This window comes from Pseudorca crassidens, chromosome 7 (genome assembly GCF_039906515.1).
Source record: "Pseudorca crassidens isolate mPseCra1 chromosome 7, mPseCra1.hap1, whole genome shotgun sequence".
NCBI classification, from domain to species: Eukaryota; Metazoa; Chordata; class Mammalia; order Artiodactyla; family Delphinidae; genus Pseudorca; species Pseudorca crassidens.
In genome coordinates this window covers 52,795,822-52,810,000 of record NC_090302.1, presented here as the reverse complement: position 1 = coordinate 52,810,000, position 14,179 = coordinate 52,795,822, and the positions used below count along the sequence as shown (strand labels likewise).

The window sequence follows — 14,179 nt, the reverse complement described above, 5'->3', positions numbered from 1 at the left end:
TTCATTCTCATAAGTATCCAAATGTGGAATAGTAAATTATACTGTAATCCAAGCTCTATCTGACAGTATTTCCCATATTTATTTAACCACAGAACCTATTTTTCCCTTTCTTTTGGAGGTCTATCTCATGGGACAAATGTTCCAAGGAACACGCTTTGGGAAACACTGTGAAGAAGAAGGAGGTAGAAGACAGGAGCTGACCTCATTCTAGACAGGTCAAATGAAACGCACGTTATGCTTACAGCGTAGTTTTCATCAAAGCAGGGATGCTCACCACTCTAATGTGTCTTAAATAAAAAAAAAGCATGTAAATGTAGTAGATAGCAACTCCTAGGTAGCTGAGTCCATAGTGTTAAACTACAGACACCACTGACATTTTTGAAGAAATATATACTTCATTTACTTCAAAAAAGAGGCACAGATGTTCCCTACACTCATAGAATGTGGCTGGGTTTTCCGTTCCAAAGAGATCCACGGTAAAGGGGTTCCAAGAGTTAACCCAGGATTTCTGAAAACACAATCCATCCCAAAGCCATAGAAGAGAAAATGGGTACGCTCTAGGGAAGACGGTAAAATGAACACTCTAAAACAAAAATTACAGGCACAGTGGAGAGAATCGCCATATTAGAAGCAATGCGACCCCAAATGTTTGCCATGGTCAACTCTCTGCAGCAACGGGCATGCGCACAACATACTCTAATCAAAATTAGGTAACAGATTGAGACCTGCCGAGAAAACACACACCACGCCAGTTACCTGATAATGCTTCAGGGTCCCATTGATGAGGAGGGCCGACTGCTTCTCCACCCTCTCCGAGATGGCGTGGGCCACCGTGTAGTAGGACTGGGAACCCCTGGCACTGTACTGCATGCTGTACTCATCGTCCACGTCTTGCTTAGCTGTCCTGGGCCAGAGAAAGTGGAGAGTCACACACAGAGAAGTTGGTGCATGAATGGAGAGCCGAAAACAGCTGCAGGAAGTAGAGCTTTATTTATCACCTACTTCATGCCCGGCAGCTAAAACATATTATCTGTAATCCTCGCGAAAAGCAAGCAGGGTAGACGTTGTTGTTACCATCCCCACTTCATGCCTGTGGAGAACTTCAGGCTGAGAGAGGTTCACGAATTTGCCCAGGTCACATGAAAGGTGGTGGCGTCAGGATTTGAACGCAGGCCCGCTCGACCTCAAGGGACTGCTATGAGCGTGAATCGTACACCTGCAGGTTCACACTTTGCCAGGGAAGCTGTCCTAGGCCCTTGAAGTACAAAGATAAATCCTATCCACAGAACACCGCCTAAAACTTGGAAGACAGGTGATAGGGAGGCCAAAGGTGACATTAAAGAGATAGGAAAGAGGAGAGGTCGTCTTCCATTTTCTATGTCTTGTTAACCAACTACTGAGTTATTCTACAGGCAGTGAGGGGCCGTTGAGGGGGGTCTTGAAAACCTTCAGTGAAGAAACTGGGGGCAGATGAATAAAAGACAGGTTCCTGAAGTGGGCACACAGCCCTGGAATAAAAGGAGAAAATATTAGAATGTCTATTTCTGCTTTTTTTTTTTTTTAATCTCATCACTTTAAAATATTCTATTTTGCATAGTGTTTCGCCACAGTTTTCTTTTAACACTAGAGCTACACAGGCGAAGAGCTGGGTAGGGCTTTCCTGGTGGTGCAGTGGTTGAGACCTAATGCAGGCGACACGGGTTCGAGCCCTGGTCTGGGAAGATCCCACATGCCGCGGAGCAACTGGGCCCGTGAACCACAACTACTCAGCCTGCGCTCTAGAGCCCGCGAGCCACAACTACTGAGCCTGCGCGTCTGGAGCCCGTGCTCCACAACAGTGAGGCCCCAACGGTGAGAGGCCCGCGCACCACGATGAAGAGTGGCCCCCACTCGCCGCAACTACAGAAAGCCCTCGTACAGAAACGAAGACCCAGCACAGCCAAAAATAAATTAATTAATTAATAAAAAGAAAAGAGCTGGGTAGGGGAGTCCATGGCTGAGCAGCTATTGCAACGAAGACGTTTCTCACTTGGGGTTCTGGGCGGGTGTTGGCGCCATTAAGGAAGGCGGGAAAGGCAGCCAGCTAGAGGGGCAGGTTCCACGTGGGATGGAAGCGCGTGACACGCGAGGAGCCCAGGAACGAGGAAGTCATGAAGTGGGGGAGGGCGCAAGGGGGGAGCTGAGCAGTGGGACAGTCTGGTGGCCTCTGACGGTGGCGTTTTGGGTGAAGCATGGGCGTGAGGTCACCTTCCTTCCTTAGACAAACTTCTCTAAACTAAAGTCCATAAAGCGCAACCCTCACGAAATGCATCTGCAAGAGACAAAACTCTGAGAGACACATACTCGATGATCTGCTTAGCGTCCTTCTCGGAAACCTCTTCGCTGTTTGGATCCAGAAGTATTTTCTCTTCAGTTTCCTGCCTACTGGACTCTTCCTCTTCATCCTGGGGAAGGAACAAAGATATGGGGGTGATTCCGTTTTAACGAGGGAATCCCTAGGCTTGGCGATTTCTGAAAAGAGAGTGAATAGTATTCTACTTCCCAAGTGAGGTGCACACAACTGAGGGAGGACGTAAACTTAACCCTTACTTCCACCAGGCAATATCTACCTCTCCATCGCTGTTTACATCACTGAATGAAAGAACAAAAGGAACCCTCTGAGGATCCCCTGGAACCCTTGCTCCCAAGAATAAATATGTAAAAATCATGCCAGAAAGATGGATATCTATCATTATTTGGTCATCAGAGAGTCCTGTAGACCATATCTGCTCTTGCTAACTTGGTGACCTTCTATACCCTTCTCTCCAAAGCCAAATGAAGGGATCTTAGTATTGTCCTTGTCTCTGATGATGCCAGTGGGCCTTTGATGGTCCCACACGTCTTCACAGTGGAGAGACTGGAGCTTGTGAGCGCGTGGCCTTCTGTGTGTGCTTTCTGTGGCCACTTCACAGCCCACATTTCTGGCTATTTAGATTAAAACTGTCAATAACATGGCAAAGGATTCATCACCTCCCCACCTCGCAACTGTGTACTTCGTTCTGCTGGCCTGTGGAAAAGCTTCACTAAATACCCATAATGCCCACTACTACCCACTGGTGTTGAAGGCTGAATCTTTCCAGACGATCCAGGAGAATTTCCTTTAAAAGTAGGCTTAAAGAGAACCACGCTTTTCCATCAGGCTTGAATGAAACAATACGAACTGACATGATAGTAATGTTGAAAATCAAATCTATGACCACAGATCACTGAGCCACAAGGGGTAAACTGAGGAGTTGGCACAGCTCTTTCACATCCAGGTGAGCACCGAGGGGGGACGTGACTCGCCACGAGATGGGGACCTGGTCTCCGGACCCCCAGGTCAGAGTTCACTCTAGTCCCAGCTCTCTGGAGCTGTCTGCAGTTGCCAGTCTCAGGAGGGCACCTGTGGGTTGAGCCGCCTTCTCTACCTCATCTCTGTCCCTCCCTGGCTCTCAGACCCAATGAGAAGATTCTTCCAACGGATCGTTTATGGGCCCATTCATCCGAGTAAACAAGAGACATTTTAAAAATTGATTTTTTAAGTTTCAAGTACCTCAGAGAAAAGAGTAGCCTATTAAAAAAATAAAATAAAATAAAGCATGCCTTCAGAAGTATTTGCTTGTTAACAGCATGCTTTTTTTCTAAAAAAAAAAAAAAAGTAACTTCTATTATCTTTCCTCTTTGCAAAAGCAGTAAGTGTCCACGGTAGATTAATTTAGAAAACACAGGTCCACAAAACAGAAGAAAATAATCATGGTCTTAAAATTCTGGTGAGCGGTTATTGGTAAGGCTGCTCTGCTCTGGCCACGGCATTCTTTGAACCAAGATTCCCCTACACTGGTAGACACCAGATTTAATGACTATACGCTAACAACGCTCTAATAAAGGAGATAAAAATCTTTTAATCCTTCTATTTGTAATTGTTAAGGATTTTAAAGTTGATCTAAAAGATGCCTTTATTATTCCTTAATTTCTATTAAAAGTATCCAAGATTACCATTTTAGGTTCTGGATATATTGAGTATTCCTTCCAGAAGACTGACAAATGTGGCTAACAAGTATATCCAAAGAATTCAAGGAAGAATCACATTTAAAGAAAAAACCCAAGAGGATCCATTAACCCATTAAACCAAGTGCATGTTGCCCTGTTGGTCTAAGTTTCCACACTTACAGCTTCAAACAGGCCCAAGGACTAAAGAACTTCAGACATTTTTAGGCTGTTAACCCTCAGTGTAAATGACTTAGAAGCATGGCATTGCCCTTCCCAAAGTAATCCATCTCCAATTTTCCTCAGAAGACCTTTCTACCATCTCCAATTTAATGCCAGCTTCTCTCTTCTCGGTTTCAAATAAATTTAGAATTCACCAAGCTTCCACATTCGCCAGGAGCCCCCGAGAGGTCACTGTGCCACTAGGCATGCACCAGCAAAGCTCTGTCAAACCCTCAGCCTCAGCTGTCACCCGATGGCCAAAACTGGAGGACGAAGAGACAGAAGGACACAGGTGCTTCCCCGTGAACTTTCCAGCCAATGAACTCCAAACAGAGATATATACGTACCTCCTCCTCATAATCAGAATCGCTCTCTTCGCTGTCCGATCTAGGGGCAACTTCGTAACTACAAGAAAAGGAGTGGGAAGGAAGAGGAGGCTTAGCTTTTTAATCATAAAACTGTGTGTGTGCGTGTGTGTGTGTTTATACACAAATATATGACACATTCTATATACAAATGCAGGTAATAACTTTAAGCAGTTCAGCAAAGGTCATGCTATTTTAGTTCCCAGATTCTACGAGGACCACAAAAACCTGAAAAGTCAAAGAACACCAATAATTCTGCTTTAGTGCCATACCCAGGATTCATTTCCAACCAGGCATCCAGCTGACTTGCTTTGGGTGCTTCTGGGCCAAACAGGACCTTGCCGGTTTCTGTGTGAGTCACTTTGACAGGGAGGTCACTCATCTGGCTGCTCTCATCTATGGGCTAGAAAGGAGAAAAGACATAACACCGCTTCGGGTTAAGACATTCTCCCAATTCTGTGCTGGATGTTTCTCGGCCTTTTGGCTGCCCAGCATTTGAAACCCTTTCCCGCGATTAGAAATTTCATCACCTGATGAGTCCTGGTGGGAAGTGGGAGGTCACCTCCTACCAAAGAAACTGAAAACACCAGCCTCCCTTGCAGCAAAGGAACTACTGGCACAAGACCTAAGCTCCACCAGCTGGGCTCATTCACCAAGGCTCTGAATTAGGACCTAGAAGGAAGCGGGGGCCAACAGGCACACCGGTAGGAGGGCAGACAACAGTGGCAGCAGTGCCAGTGCAGTGGTATTGGCTGTGCCCACTCCCGAGGCTGGCCATGTCCTCACTAAGCAGCTGTAGGGTACACTACGGTAACATATCACTGAAATAATAGCGCAGTCCCCAGTCAGCTTCTCCAGGTTTCCAGAGTTCTGATGACTCACCCGATATCCTAATAATATGTTCCCTTCTTACTTAAATCAGGCAGAGTTGATTTTTGTCAGTTGCAGCTAAGAACCCCCAACCCCCAAATAATCCCCTCCAGATAAGGACTGCTGCAAAGTCATGGTTTCAGAGAGAATAATGGAAAAAAAGGAAAAGGTACTGTAATTTGTATCATCTCATTATGGCTGGTTTGGCTTCTGCAGAAACAACGTCATTTATCCAAAACCAAACCACCAGGTACCAAGCCCAACCATGGGGCCCTGTGATAAAGCAACAGGCTCTGCTCACTGGAAATCTAGCAAATTGACCAAGTCTGAGCTGAAGATCGTTATTAGACTCTCAATGAAATATGGCTTGCTCAGAAAATTAAGAGAATAAGTGAAACTGCAGAGGCTGTGCTTAACCTACTTCAGAGAACAAATTGTTTAAAAAGGCCTAAAAATGGAGTAATCCTATGCAAATGAATGCTACTGATTACAGGGTGACTGTACTTCTAGGAGCAGGCCCCCAGGTGAGACGTTTAGGCAACCCATTAATTCCAAAGAATTTTTTCTAAATTACTCTCATTTGGAGTTACATTAAAATGATAGGAAAAGCAGTATACTGTAGGTTATCTTCTAATATCTTATAGGAAGTGACCACCTCCTTCCCCCAAAATATTGGTTCTTTCCCCCTTCTCCCTTAACAAAGCACTGTCAGAATAAGAAACAATATATTAGCAATTATCCACAAAAACAACCTTACAGAAAAGAGAAGGTTTACTCCAGACAGTTTTTCCTTTTATGTGTGCTGAAGCAATGGTTGTGAACACCGTTACTTTGCATGTGAAGACAACGCTTCTTCCTGTTAACGTAGCAGGTCATCTACAGGCTCACGCGATAAAGTAGGAAATCTACCATTCGCTACCATCTCCCTTGGAGAAACCATATTCCATTATCTTGAACTATTATAATGCAGCTTGTTTTATTGTTTGTGTCTTGCCTCAAAGAAAACTGGAAATCACTGTAGCTGGAATTAGAACTTTGGCAAAAACACTGAATGAGCACAGCAGAATGTAATCAGAACATTATTTCAAAACAAACCAGGTAAGACATCTACTTTGCCCACTTCAGCAAAGAGAAAACACATGTGTTAAGATTAAAAAAAGTGTATGTCACAGGCCCAAGATCAGGAGCTTATTTTCCCAGGAGACAACATGAGATAAGAGAGCTATCACACTAACACGTTAAATCTCTCCCTGTGTGCTTGTTAGTTACAGACTGATGTGAGGCATGCTTAAGTAAGGGTGGGTTTTTACAAATTAGAGTTGTTTCTAAGTGCTCTAATATATAGTATTCTTCCCCCGTAACAGCCCACTGAGTGTTTCTTACACATTAGACATTTATCCTGATCTTTTCTTTCCTTGTGATGAATTATAGTGGTTAAGTAACATTTATTGTTCAAGAGATTTCTGCACAGAATAGTGGTTTCAACCTTTTTCCTGCCACCAGGCTGTTCACATTCATAATACTTCTCGTGTGCACTGCAATTCCAGAAGGGGAAGAGACAACCCTCCACCCACCCCAATCCTCCAGGCAGATTAATCAGAATCTGTGAAAGGAGAAGGAAGTTTGAAACAAACGCCCTTCCATCCCGCTCGCTCCGGGGGGATGCCTGCTCGTGTGAATCACTGGCCAAGAACTTTTGAGTTTTCAGAGAAAAAAACATCCAATAAATCAATCACTGTATTCTTGTGATTCAGAATATTGAAAATACTAGGAAATAAAATTTAGAAATACGCTGCTGAATCTACAAATAGAGGCTACAGGGTAAGCCTACAGAAAATGGCAAAAAATAAGCTACCAAATACGCAAATTGTTTGGCTTACAGTTATGAAATTTCAAAGTAAATGAAGGAAACTGGGTCATATTTTCTGCTTCTGTATCATCAACGGGGAAAATGTAATTATAGAATCACTTAAGATTTTTCCACATTCTGTATATTCATAAACACATGCTTATATGTGCACAGACAATTTCTGGAGTGGTACATAAGAAACTTAGTATCAGTTGATTGGCAGTCTGAGATGGAAGATTACTTTTCAGTGTACCCTTTCATACTATTCTAATTTTCTACCATGCTAATGTACTACTATTTTTACTTAAAAATGAATAGCAGAGAGAAACCATATGATCATCTCAATAGATGCAGAAAAAGCTTTTGACAAAATTCAACACCCATTTATGATAAAAACCCTCATGAAAGTAGGCATAGAGGGAACTTACCTCAACATAATAAAGGCTACATATGACAAACCCACAGCCAACATCATTCTCAATGGTGAACAACTGAAACCATTTCCCCTAAGATCAGGAACAAGACAAGGCTGTCCATTCTCACCACTATTACTCAACATAGTTTTAGAAGTTTTAGCCACAGCAATCAGAGAAGAAAAAGAAATGAAAGGAATCCAAATCGGAAAAGAAGAGGTAAAGCTGTCACTGTTTGCAGATGACATGATACTATACATAGAGAATCCTAAAGATGCTACCAGAAAACTACTAGAGCTAATCAACGAATTTGGTAAAGTACCAGGGTACCAAATTAATGCACAGAAATCTTTTGCATTCCTATACATTAATGATGAAAAATCTGAAAGAGAAATTAAGGAAACACTCCCACTTACCACTGCAACAAAAAGAATAAAATACCTAGGAATAAACCTACCTAAGGAGACAAAAGACCTGTATGCAGAAAACTATCAGACACTGATGAAAGAAATTAAAGATGATACAAACAGATGGAGAGATGTACCATATTCCTGGATTGGAACAATCAACATTGTGAAAATGACTATACTTCCCAAAGCAATCTACAGATTCAATGCAATCCCTATCAAACTACCAATGGCATTTTTCACAGAACTAGAACAAAAAATTTCACAATTTGTATGGAAACACAAAAGACCCCGAATAGCCAAAGCGATCTTGAGAAAGAAAAACAGAGCTGGAGGAATCAGGCGCCCGGACTTCAGACTATACTACAAAGCTACAGTAATCAAGACAGTATGGTACTGGCACAAAAACAGAAATATAGATCAATGGAACAGGATAGAAAGCCCAGAGATAAACCCACGCACATGTGGTCACCTTATTTTTGATAAAGGAGGCAAGAATATACAACGGAGAAAAGACAGCCTCTCTAATAAGTGGTGCTGGGAAAACTGGACAGCTACATATAAAAGAATGAAATTAGAACACTCCCTAACACCATACACAAAAATAAACTCAAAATGGATGAAAGACCTAAATGTAAGGCCAGCCACTATCAAACTCTTAGAGGAAAACATAGGCAGAACACTCTATGACATAAATTACAGCAAGATCCTTTTAGACCCACCTCCTAGAGAAGTTGGAAATAAAAACAAAAATAAACAAATGGGACCTAATGAAACTGAAAAGCTTTTGCACAGCAAAGGAAACCATAAACAAGACCAAAAGACAACCCTCAGAATGGGAGAAAATATTTGCAAATGAAGCAACTGACAAAGGATTAATCTCCAAAATTTACAAGCAGCTCATGCAACTCAATATCAAAAAAACAAACAACCCAATCCAAAAATGGGCAGAAGACCTAAACAGACATTTCTCCAAAGAAGACAGACAGATGGCCAACAAACACATGAAAGAATGCTTAAATTAACATCACTAATCATTAGAGAAATGCAAATCAAAACTACAATGAGGTATCACCTCACACCGGTCAGAATGGCCATCATGAAAAAATCTACAAACAATAAAGGCTGGAGAGGCTGTGGAGAAAAGGGAACCCTCTTGCACTGTTGGTGGGAATGTAAATTGATACAGCTGCTATGGAGAACAGTATGGAGGTTCCTTAAAAAACTAAAAATAGAACTACCATACGACCCAGCAATCCCACTACTGGGCATATACCCTGAGAGAACCATAATTCAAAAAGAGTCATGTACCATAATGTTCACTGCAGCTCTATTTACAATAGCCAGGACATGGAAGCAACCTAAGTGTCCATCAACAGATGAATGGATAAAGAAGATGTGGCACATATATACAATGGAATATCACTCAGCCGTAAAAAGAAATGAAATTGAGTTATTTGTAGTGAGGTGGATGGACCTAGAGTCTGTCATACAGAGCGAAGTCAGTCAGAAGGAGAAAAACAAATACCGTATGGTAACACATATATATGGAATCTAAGAAAAAAAAATGTCATGAAGAACCTAGGGGTAAGACGGGAATAAAGATACAGACCTACTAGAGCATGGACTTGAGGATATGGGGAGGGGGAAGGGTAAGCTGGGACAAAGTGAGAGAGTGGCATGGACATATATACACTACCAAACGTAAATTAGATAGCTAGTGGGAAGCAGCCATATAGCACAGGGAGATTAGCTCAGTGCTTTGTGACCACCTAGAGGGGTGGGATAGGGAGGGTGGGAGGGAGAGAGATGAAGAGGGAAGAGATATGGGGACATATGTATATGTATAACTAATTCACTTTGTAATAAAGCAGAAACTAATACACCATTGTAAAGCAATTATACTCCAATAAAGATGTTAAAAAAAAAGAAAGAGATAAATACCGTATGCTAACACATATATATGGAATCTAAAAAAAAAAAAAATGGTTCTGAAGAACCTAGGGGCAGGACAGGAATAAAGATGCAGATGTAGAGAATGGGCCTGAGGACACGGGGAAGGGGAAGCTGGGACGAAGTGAGAGAGTGGCATGGACTTATAAATACTATCAAACGTAAAATAGATAGCTAGTGGGAAGCAGCCACATAGCACAGGGAGATCAGCTCGGTGCTTTGTGACCACCTAGAGGGGTGGGAGAGGGAGGGTGGGAGGGAGGGAGACGCAAGAGGGAGGAGATATGGGGATATATGTATATGTATTACTGATTCACTTTGTTATACAGCAGAAACTAACACACCTTGTAAAGCAATTAAACTCCAATAAAGATGTTTAAAAAAAAAAGAATAGCAGAGTACAAAATAAAATCAGTATACACAGAGAATGGTGCAGCAAGGTATGGCAGGGTATCATTCAACAGAACACAGCAGAAACGGATGCAAAATCCCTTACCTCTCCATCTGGTCCCAGGGCAGACTCCTCCCCCTCTGCATTCTCTTCAGCCTTCTGCAAAACAATGTCAAATGTTACATGTAAACCAAGAAAGTGGGTACAGGAAGGACCTCATGGCAACTTGGCGGTATATAACGGTAATTCATTACTGCTTATCATCATCCAACAAAGCTTAGGAATTAATGCCTTTTCTTTGTGTTTCTCTTCACTCTCTGAGACAAGACAAACTGTGTACTTTATTGGCAACTTGCAGGGGGTCAGTGAAAGCTGGGTGTGACTCAGGCCTGACCCACTAGAGATGGCTGGACTGTGTCTTCCAGGACCCCAACAGCTTAAGATGTGGCAGCATCGGGACAGAGGTCAGAATCCCAAATGTCCCTCCCTGTGTTTGGCACTATGAAGACAAATCCTGACGTAATCAGCTCAATTTTCCCATTCCCTTAGCAAGTTGTCTAAAAATGTCCCCTCAAGAATGAATTCTGAACCGCTCTTGGGTTATAAAAATGCAAAATCATACAAAATTCTGTGAGTTCTCTGAATTTTTATCATTCTACCTAATTGGCTTTCATAATATACAGTATTTCCACAGTGGGTATATGGGGAAATTTGATGCAGATACTGTGATCTCATGAAAAATTCTGTCATCTTCCATTTCTTAAATATTCCAATAACTTAGCCCATTAACCTTTATGTGCCTCAAAGGCAGCCTAAATGAAAAGCTAGGATTATGTCACGTTTTGTACATACCCGAGAGAGCCTCATCTGCAAGAGACACAAAATAGTCTAAAATTTCTTACATTTATAACGACCTCTTCGACAAGTGAAATCCTTAACATCACCTTTACAGAATCCTTATTTTAAAGTTATTCTGTGTGGTGTGATTAGAAGAAAAACAAACAAACAAACAAACTTTAGTCATTTCTTTTATCAAGACATTTAAGAAAATGAGCTTTCCTCCCCTGGGCTCTTTAGTTAATTAAAAATATACATAATGATACAGAATCAATATTAATTCCACTTTGTTTACTTAAGGCATTGACTGTGTAATACATTTTTGCTTCCCATGAAAATAACTCAGTTGTCTCTTGACAAAACAGCTTTTACAGAAAATGTTCAGTGGTGAAAATCCAGCCTTTGGTCCATACTGAGGAAGGGCAGTTCCCGTAAATGTCTGAAATTTTATAGTTGTTTGATAATTTTCTTGCAAAAAATACATGCATGTAAGTATGCCAAAACACAAGGCAGAAAAAAATGTAGCACTTCTGCCAAAGAGTAGGAAATGAAATGCTCTCCTTGGTTATGATTTCCCAAGAATTTAATTTTCTATTTATGCCACCCCAAACCGAAAATATTTACAAGCTCACAAGAAATGACCATCGTGGAAAAGCATCCCTATGTCTGGGCTAGGGATACAGGGAACAATGGCAGAAAGGCTCAGAAAAGGGACCATCCCCGCTACCAGCCTCCCTGAAGATCTCCTTTTTGGAATTCTCAGGCACTATATTCAGGCAACTCTTTTAATTAATGGGAGAAAGTCAATTAATCCCACCATTCTTTCCATACAAATCAGAAATTAGCTACAAATCTGGCCAACAAAGAAAATCAGATGAGACCATGAATAAGCCAATTTTCCAATATCTAGCTAGTGGAACTGGATCACTATTTCAATGAATAGTACATTAAAAAGCTTGAAGGACCATAAATAACAGAATCAAAACTATTCTAAAGAATACTCTTCTGTGAATCTGCTGTAGACTAGATAGGCTGCTATCTAAAAAGTGCCTCATAATAAGGCCTTTCCATTACTTAAATTCCTCTAAACTAATTTTTAAATTTCTATCTGGTATCAAAGTTGAGAAGCAATGTAATATCAGACTTAAGAAAGTCAGCTCTGGAATTAGAGGAACTGCGTTTGAATGCCGGCTCTGTCACTGTGCAAGCGTACTTAGCTGTGTGATCTCGACCAAGTCTCTGTGTCTTGGTTCCCTCTTCTGTAAAACGGGGACAGCAGCGGTCCCTACCTCATAGGGCTGCTGCAGGACTGGATCACTATTTCAATATGTACAATCCAATGTGACATGTAATATCCACTGAGAGTGTCAATTACCACAATGTAAAAGAATCAGTGATAGTCCGAGGGCTATTCTTTTATGTCTATATAAAACTGGCTAAAGCACTGTCTGAAAACTGCTTCATAAGGTTACGAAGTCAGGGATTTCTGTCTGTTTTGTTCACTCATGTATTCCCATACCTACAAGGGGTCCCGGCACTTAAAAGGCATTTGAAGGATGAATGAATGAATGAATGAATGCGCCAAGAACAACACTTTCCACTTAGCATACATGCAATCAATTAACATTATTTTAATTAGGTGACAGTATATGTGCGAGTCATAAAAGAGTTAAGAGCACACACGCGTTCCTCGCTGAACTGGTGCTCTGTGAGACCTTCCCTTGCGTGCCCTGTACTTATACCCAGTTCGGCTATGTTATTCTAGGAGGTGGAAGCCAGATGGCAGTCTACTCTACAGCAAGTTCTCCCATCATGCTTTGAATTCCTTCAGTTTGGGGACAATCTCTGGTTGGTATGCTTTCAGAAATCCACATTCTCACATCAAACTAGTGCTTAACCCTCAATTCTCTTCCGCTGCCAGAATTCCCTTTGTGTGTTGCTCAAGGTCAACTCCAAACAGATTGTGACCGGTACTACGATATTGGAGTAACCTGGGACAGACTCTGAGCACCTGGTGGGATGGCCTGCAGCTGATGTGGCCACGGCTGCCTGAGAGAATTTCATATACAGTGAATCTGTAGCATGTGACTGCAAACACATCCTATCAATGTTGCCGGCTGATGCCTGAGCTTATTTCCACTGATTAAAACAAACACAAAAAAACAAAACCGACTGCAGTTCATCCACTAATCAGGAATAAGGAACTCTGTACTGGCTTCTTCCTATCCACAAAAAGTTGAGAACTAATTACCCTCATGGAGGGGAGGGAGGAATGTAATTATGGAATCGGATGTGAAGCAAATTACTCCTAACGAAAGACAATCTGGCTTCCCGGTGAAGGCTGATGTCAATTCATACCCTTCCTTTAGGAACGTTATGAACAAAGCTATGTGCACAGCTATCCACTTTCCTTGCAGAGGCTGTATAAAATAATCAACAACGCTGTGTGGAGGGAAAGATATCCCCAAACATGAAAACCCTGTGGAAGCTGAATTCAAGAAAATGGGCCTCACTGGGGTACTTTATGCAGATTACCACAACACAGGACACAAACCGCCTCACTCTGTAAAGAAAACAGCTTTGTACCAAATATTTTACAATCTATATTATAAAGTGAACACAGTTTATCCCCCAGCAGGTGTTATAATATGCTGAAACATCATTCAAATGTGTTGGCATCTTAAAGACTCATTCTGCTTCGAGGGAAACTTAAGATTTTCAGAAACCACTTGGGTTATTTTTACTGTCATTTAAGAGGACCTGTGAGCATTAAGATAGGTGATCAGGCAATAAAAAATACCCAAGAATATCAAATTAACAGGCAATTGCACATTACTTAAGTTGGGCCTTGCAGAGAAAACCAATTC

General features: G+C 41.8%; 1 protein-coding gene across 6 annotated transcripts in view; it reads right to left on the bottom strand.

Annotated features, from left to right (window-relative positions):
• Positions 1-14,179, bottom strand: part of SMARCA2 (SWI/SNF related, matrix associated, actin dependent regulator of chromatin, subfamily a, member 2) — a 173,516-nt gene that overhangs the window by 110,141 nt on the left and 49,196 nt on the right. For all 6 annotated transcript variants that reach the window (XM_067744250.1, XM_067744253.1, XM_067744254.1 and 3 more), the window contains 5 exons: positions 10,581-10,634; positions 4,865-4,995; positions 4,575-4,632; positions 2,344-2,444; positions 757-904 (listed from right to left, as the gene is read on the bottom strand). In XM_067744250.1, the coding sequence (XP_067600351.1) occupies positions 757-904; positions 2,344-2,444; positions 4,575-4,632; positions 4,865-4,995; positions 10,581-10,634 (492 nt within the window). The remainder of the gene's footprint in view (positions 1-756; positions 905-2,343; positions 2,445-4,574; positions 4,633-4,864; positions 4,996-10,580; positions 10,635-14,179) is intronic.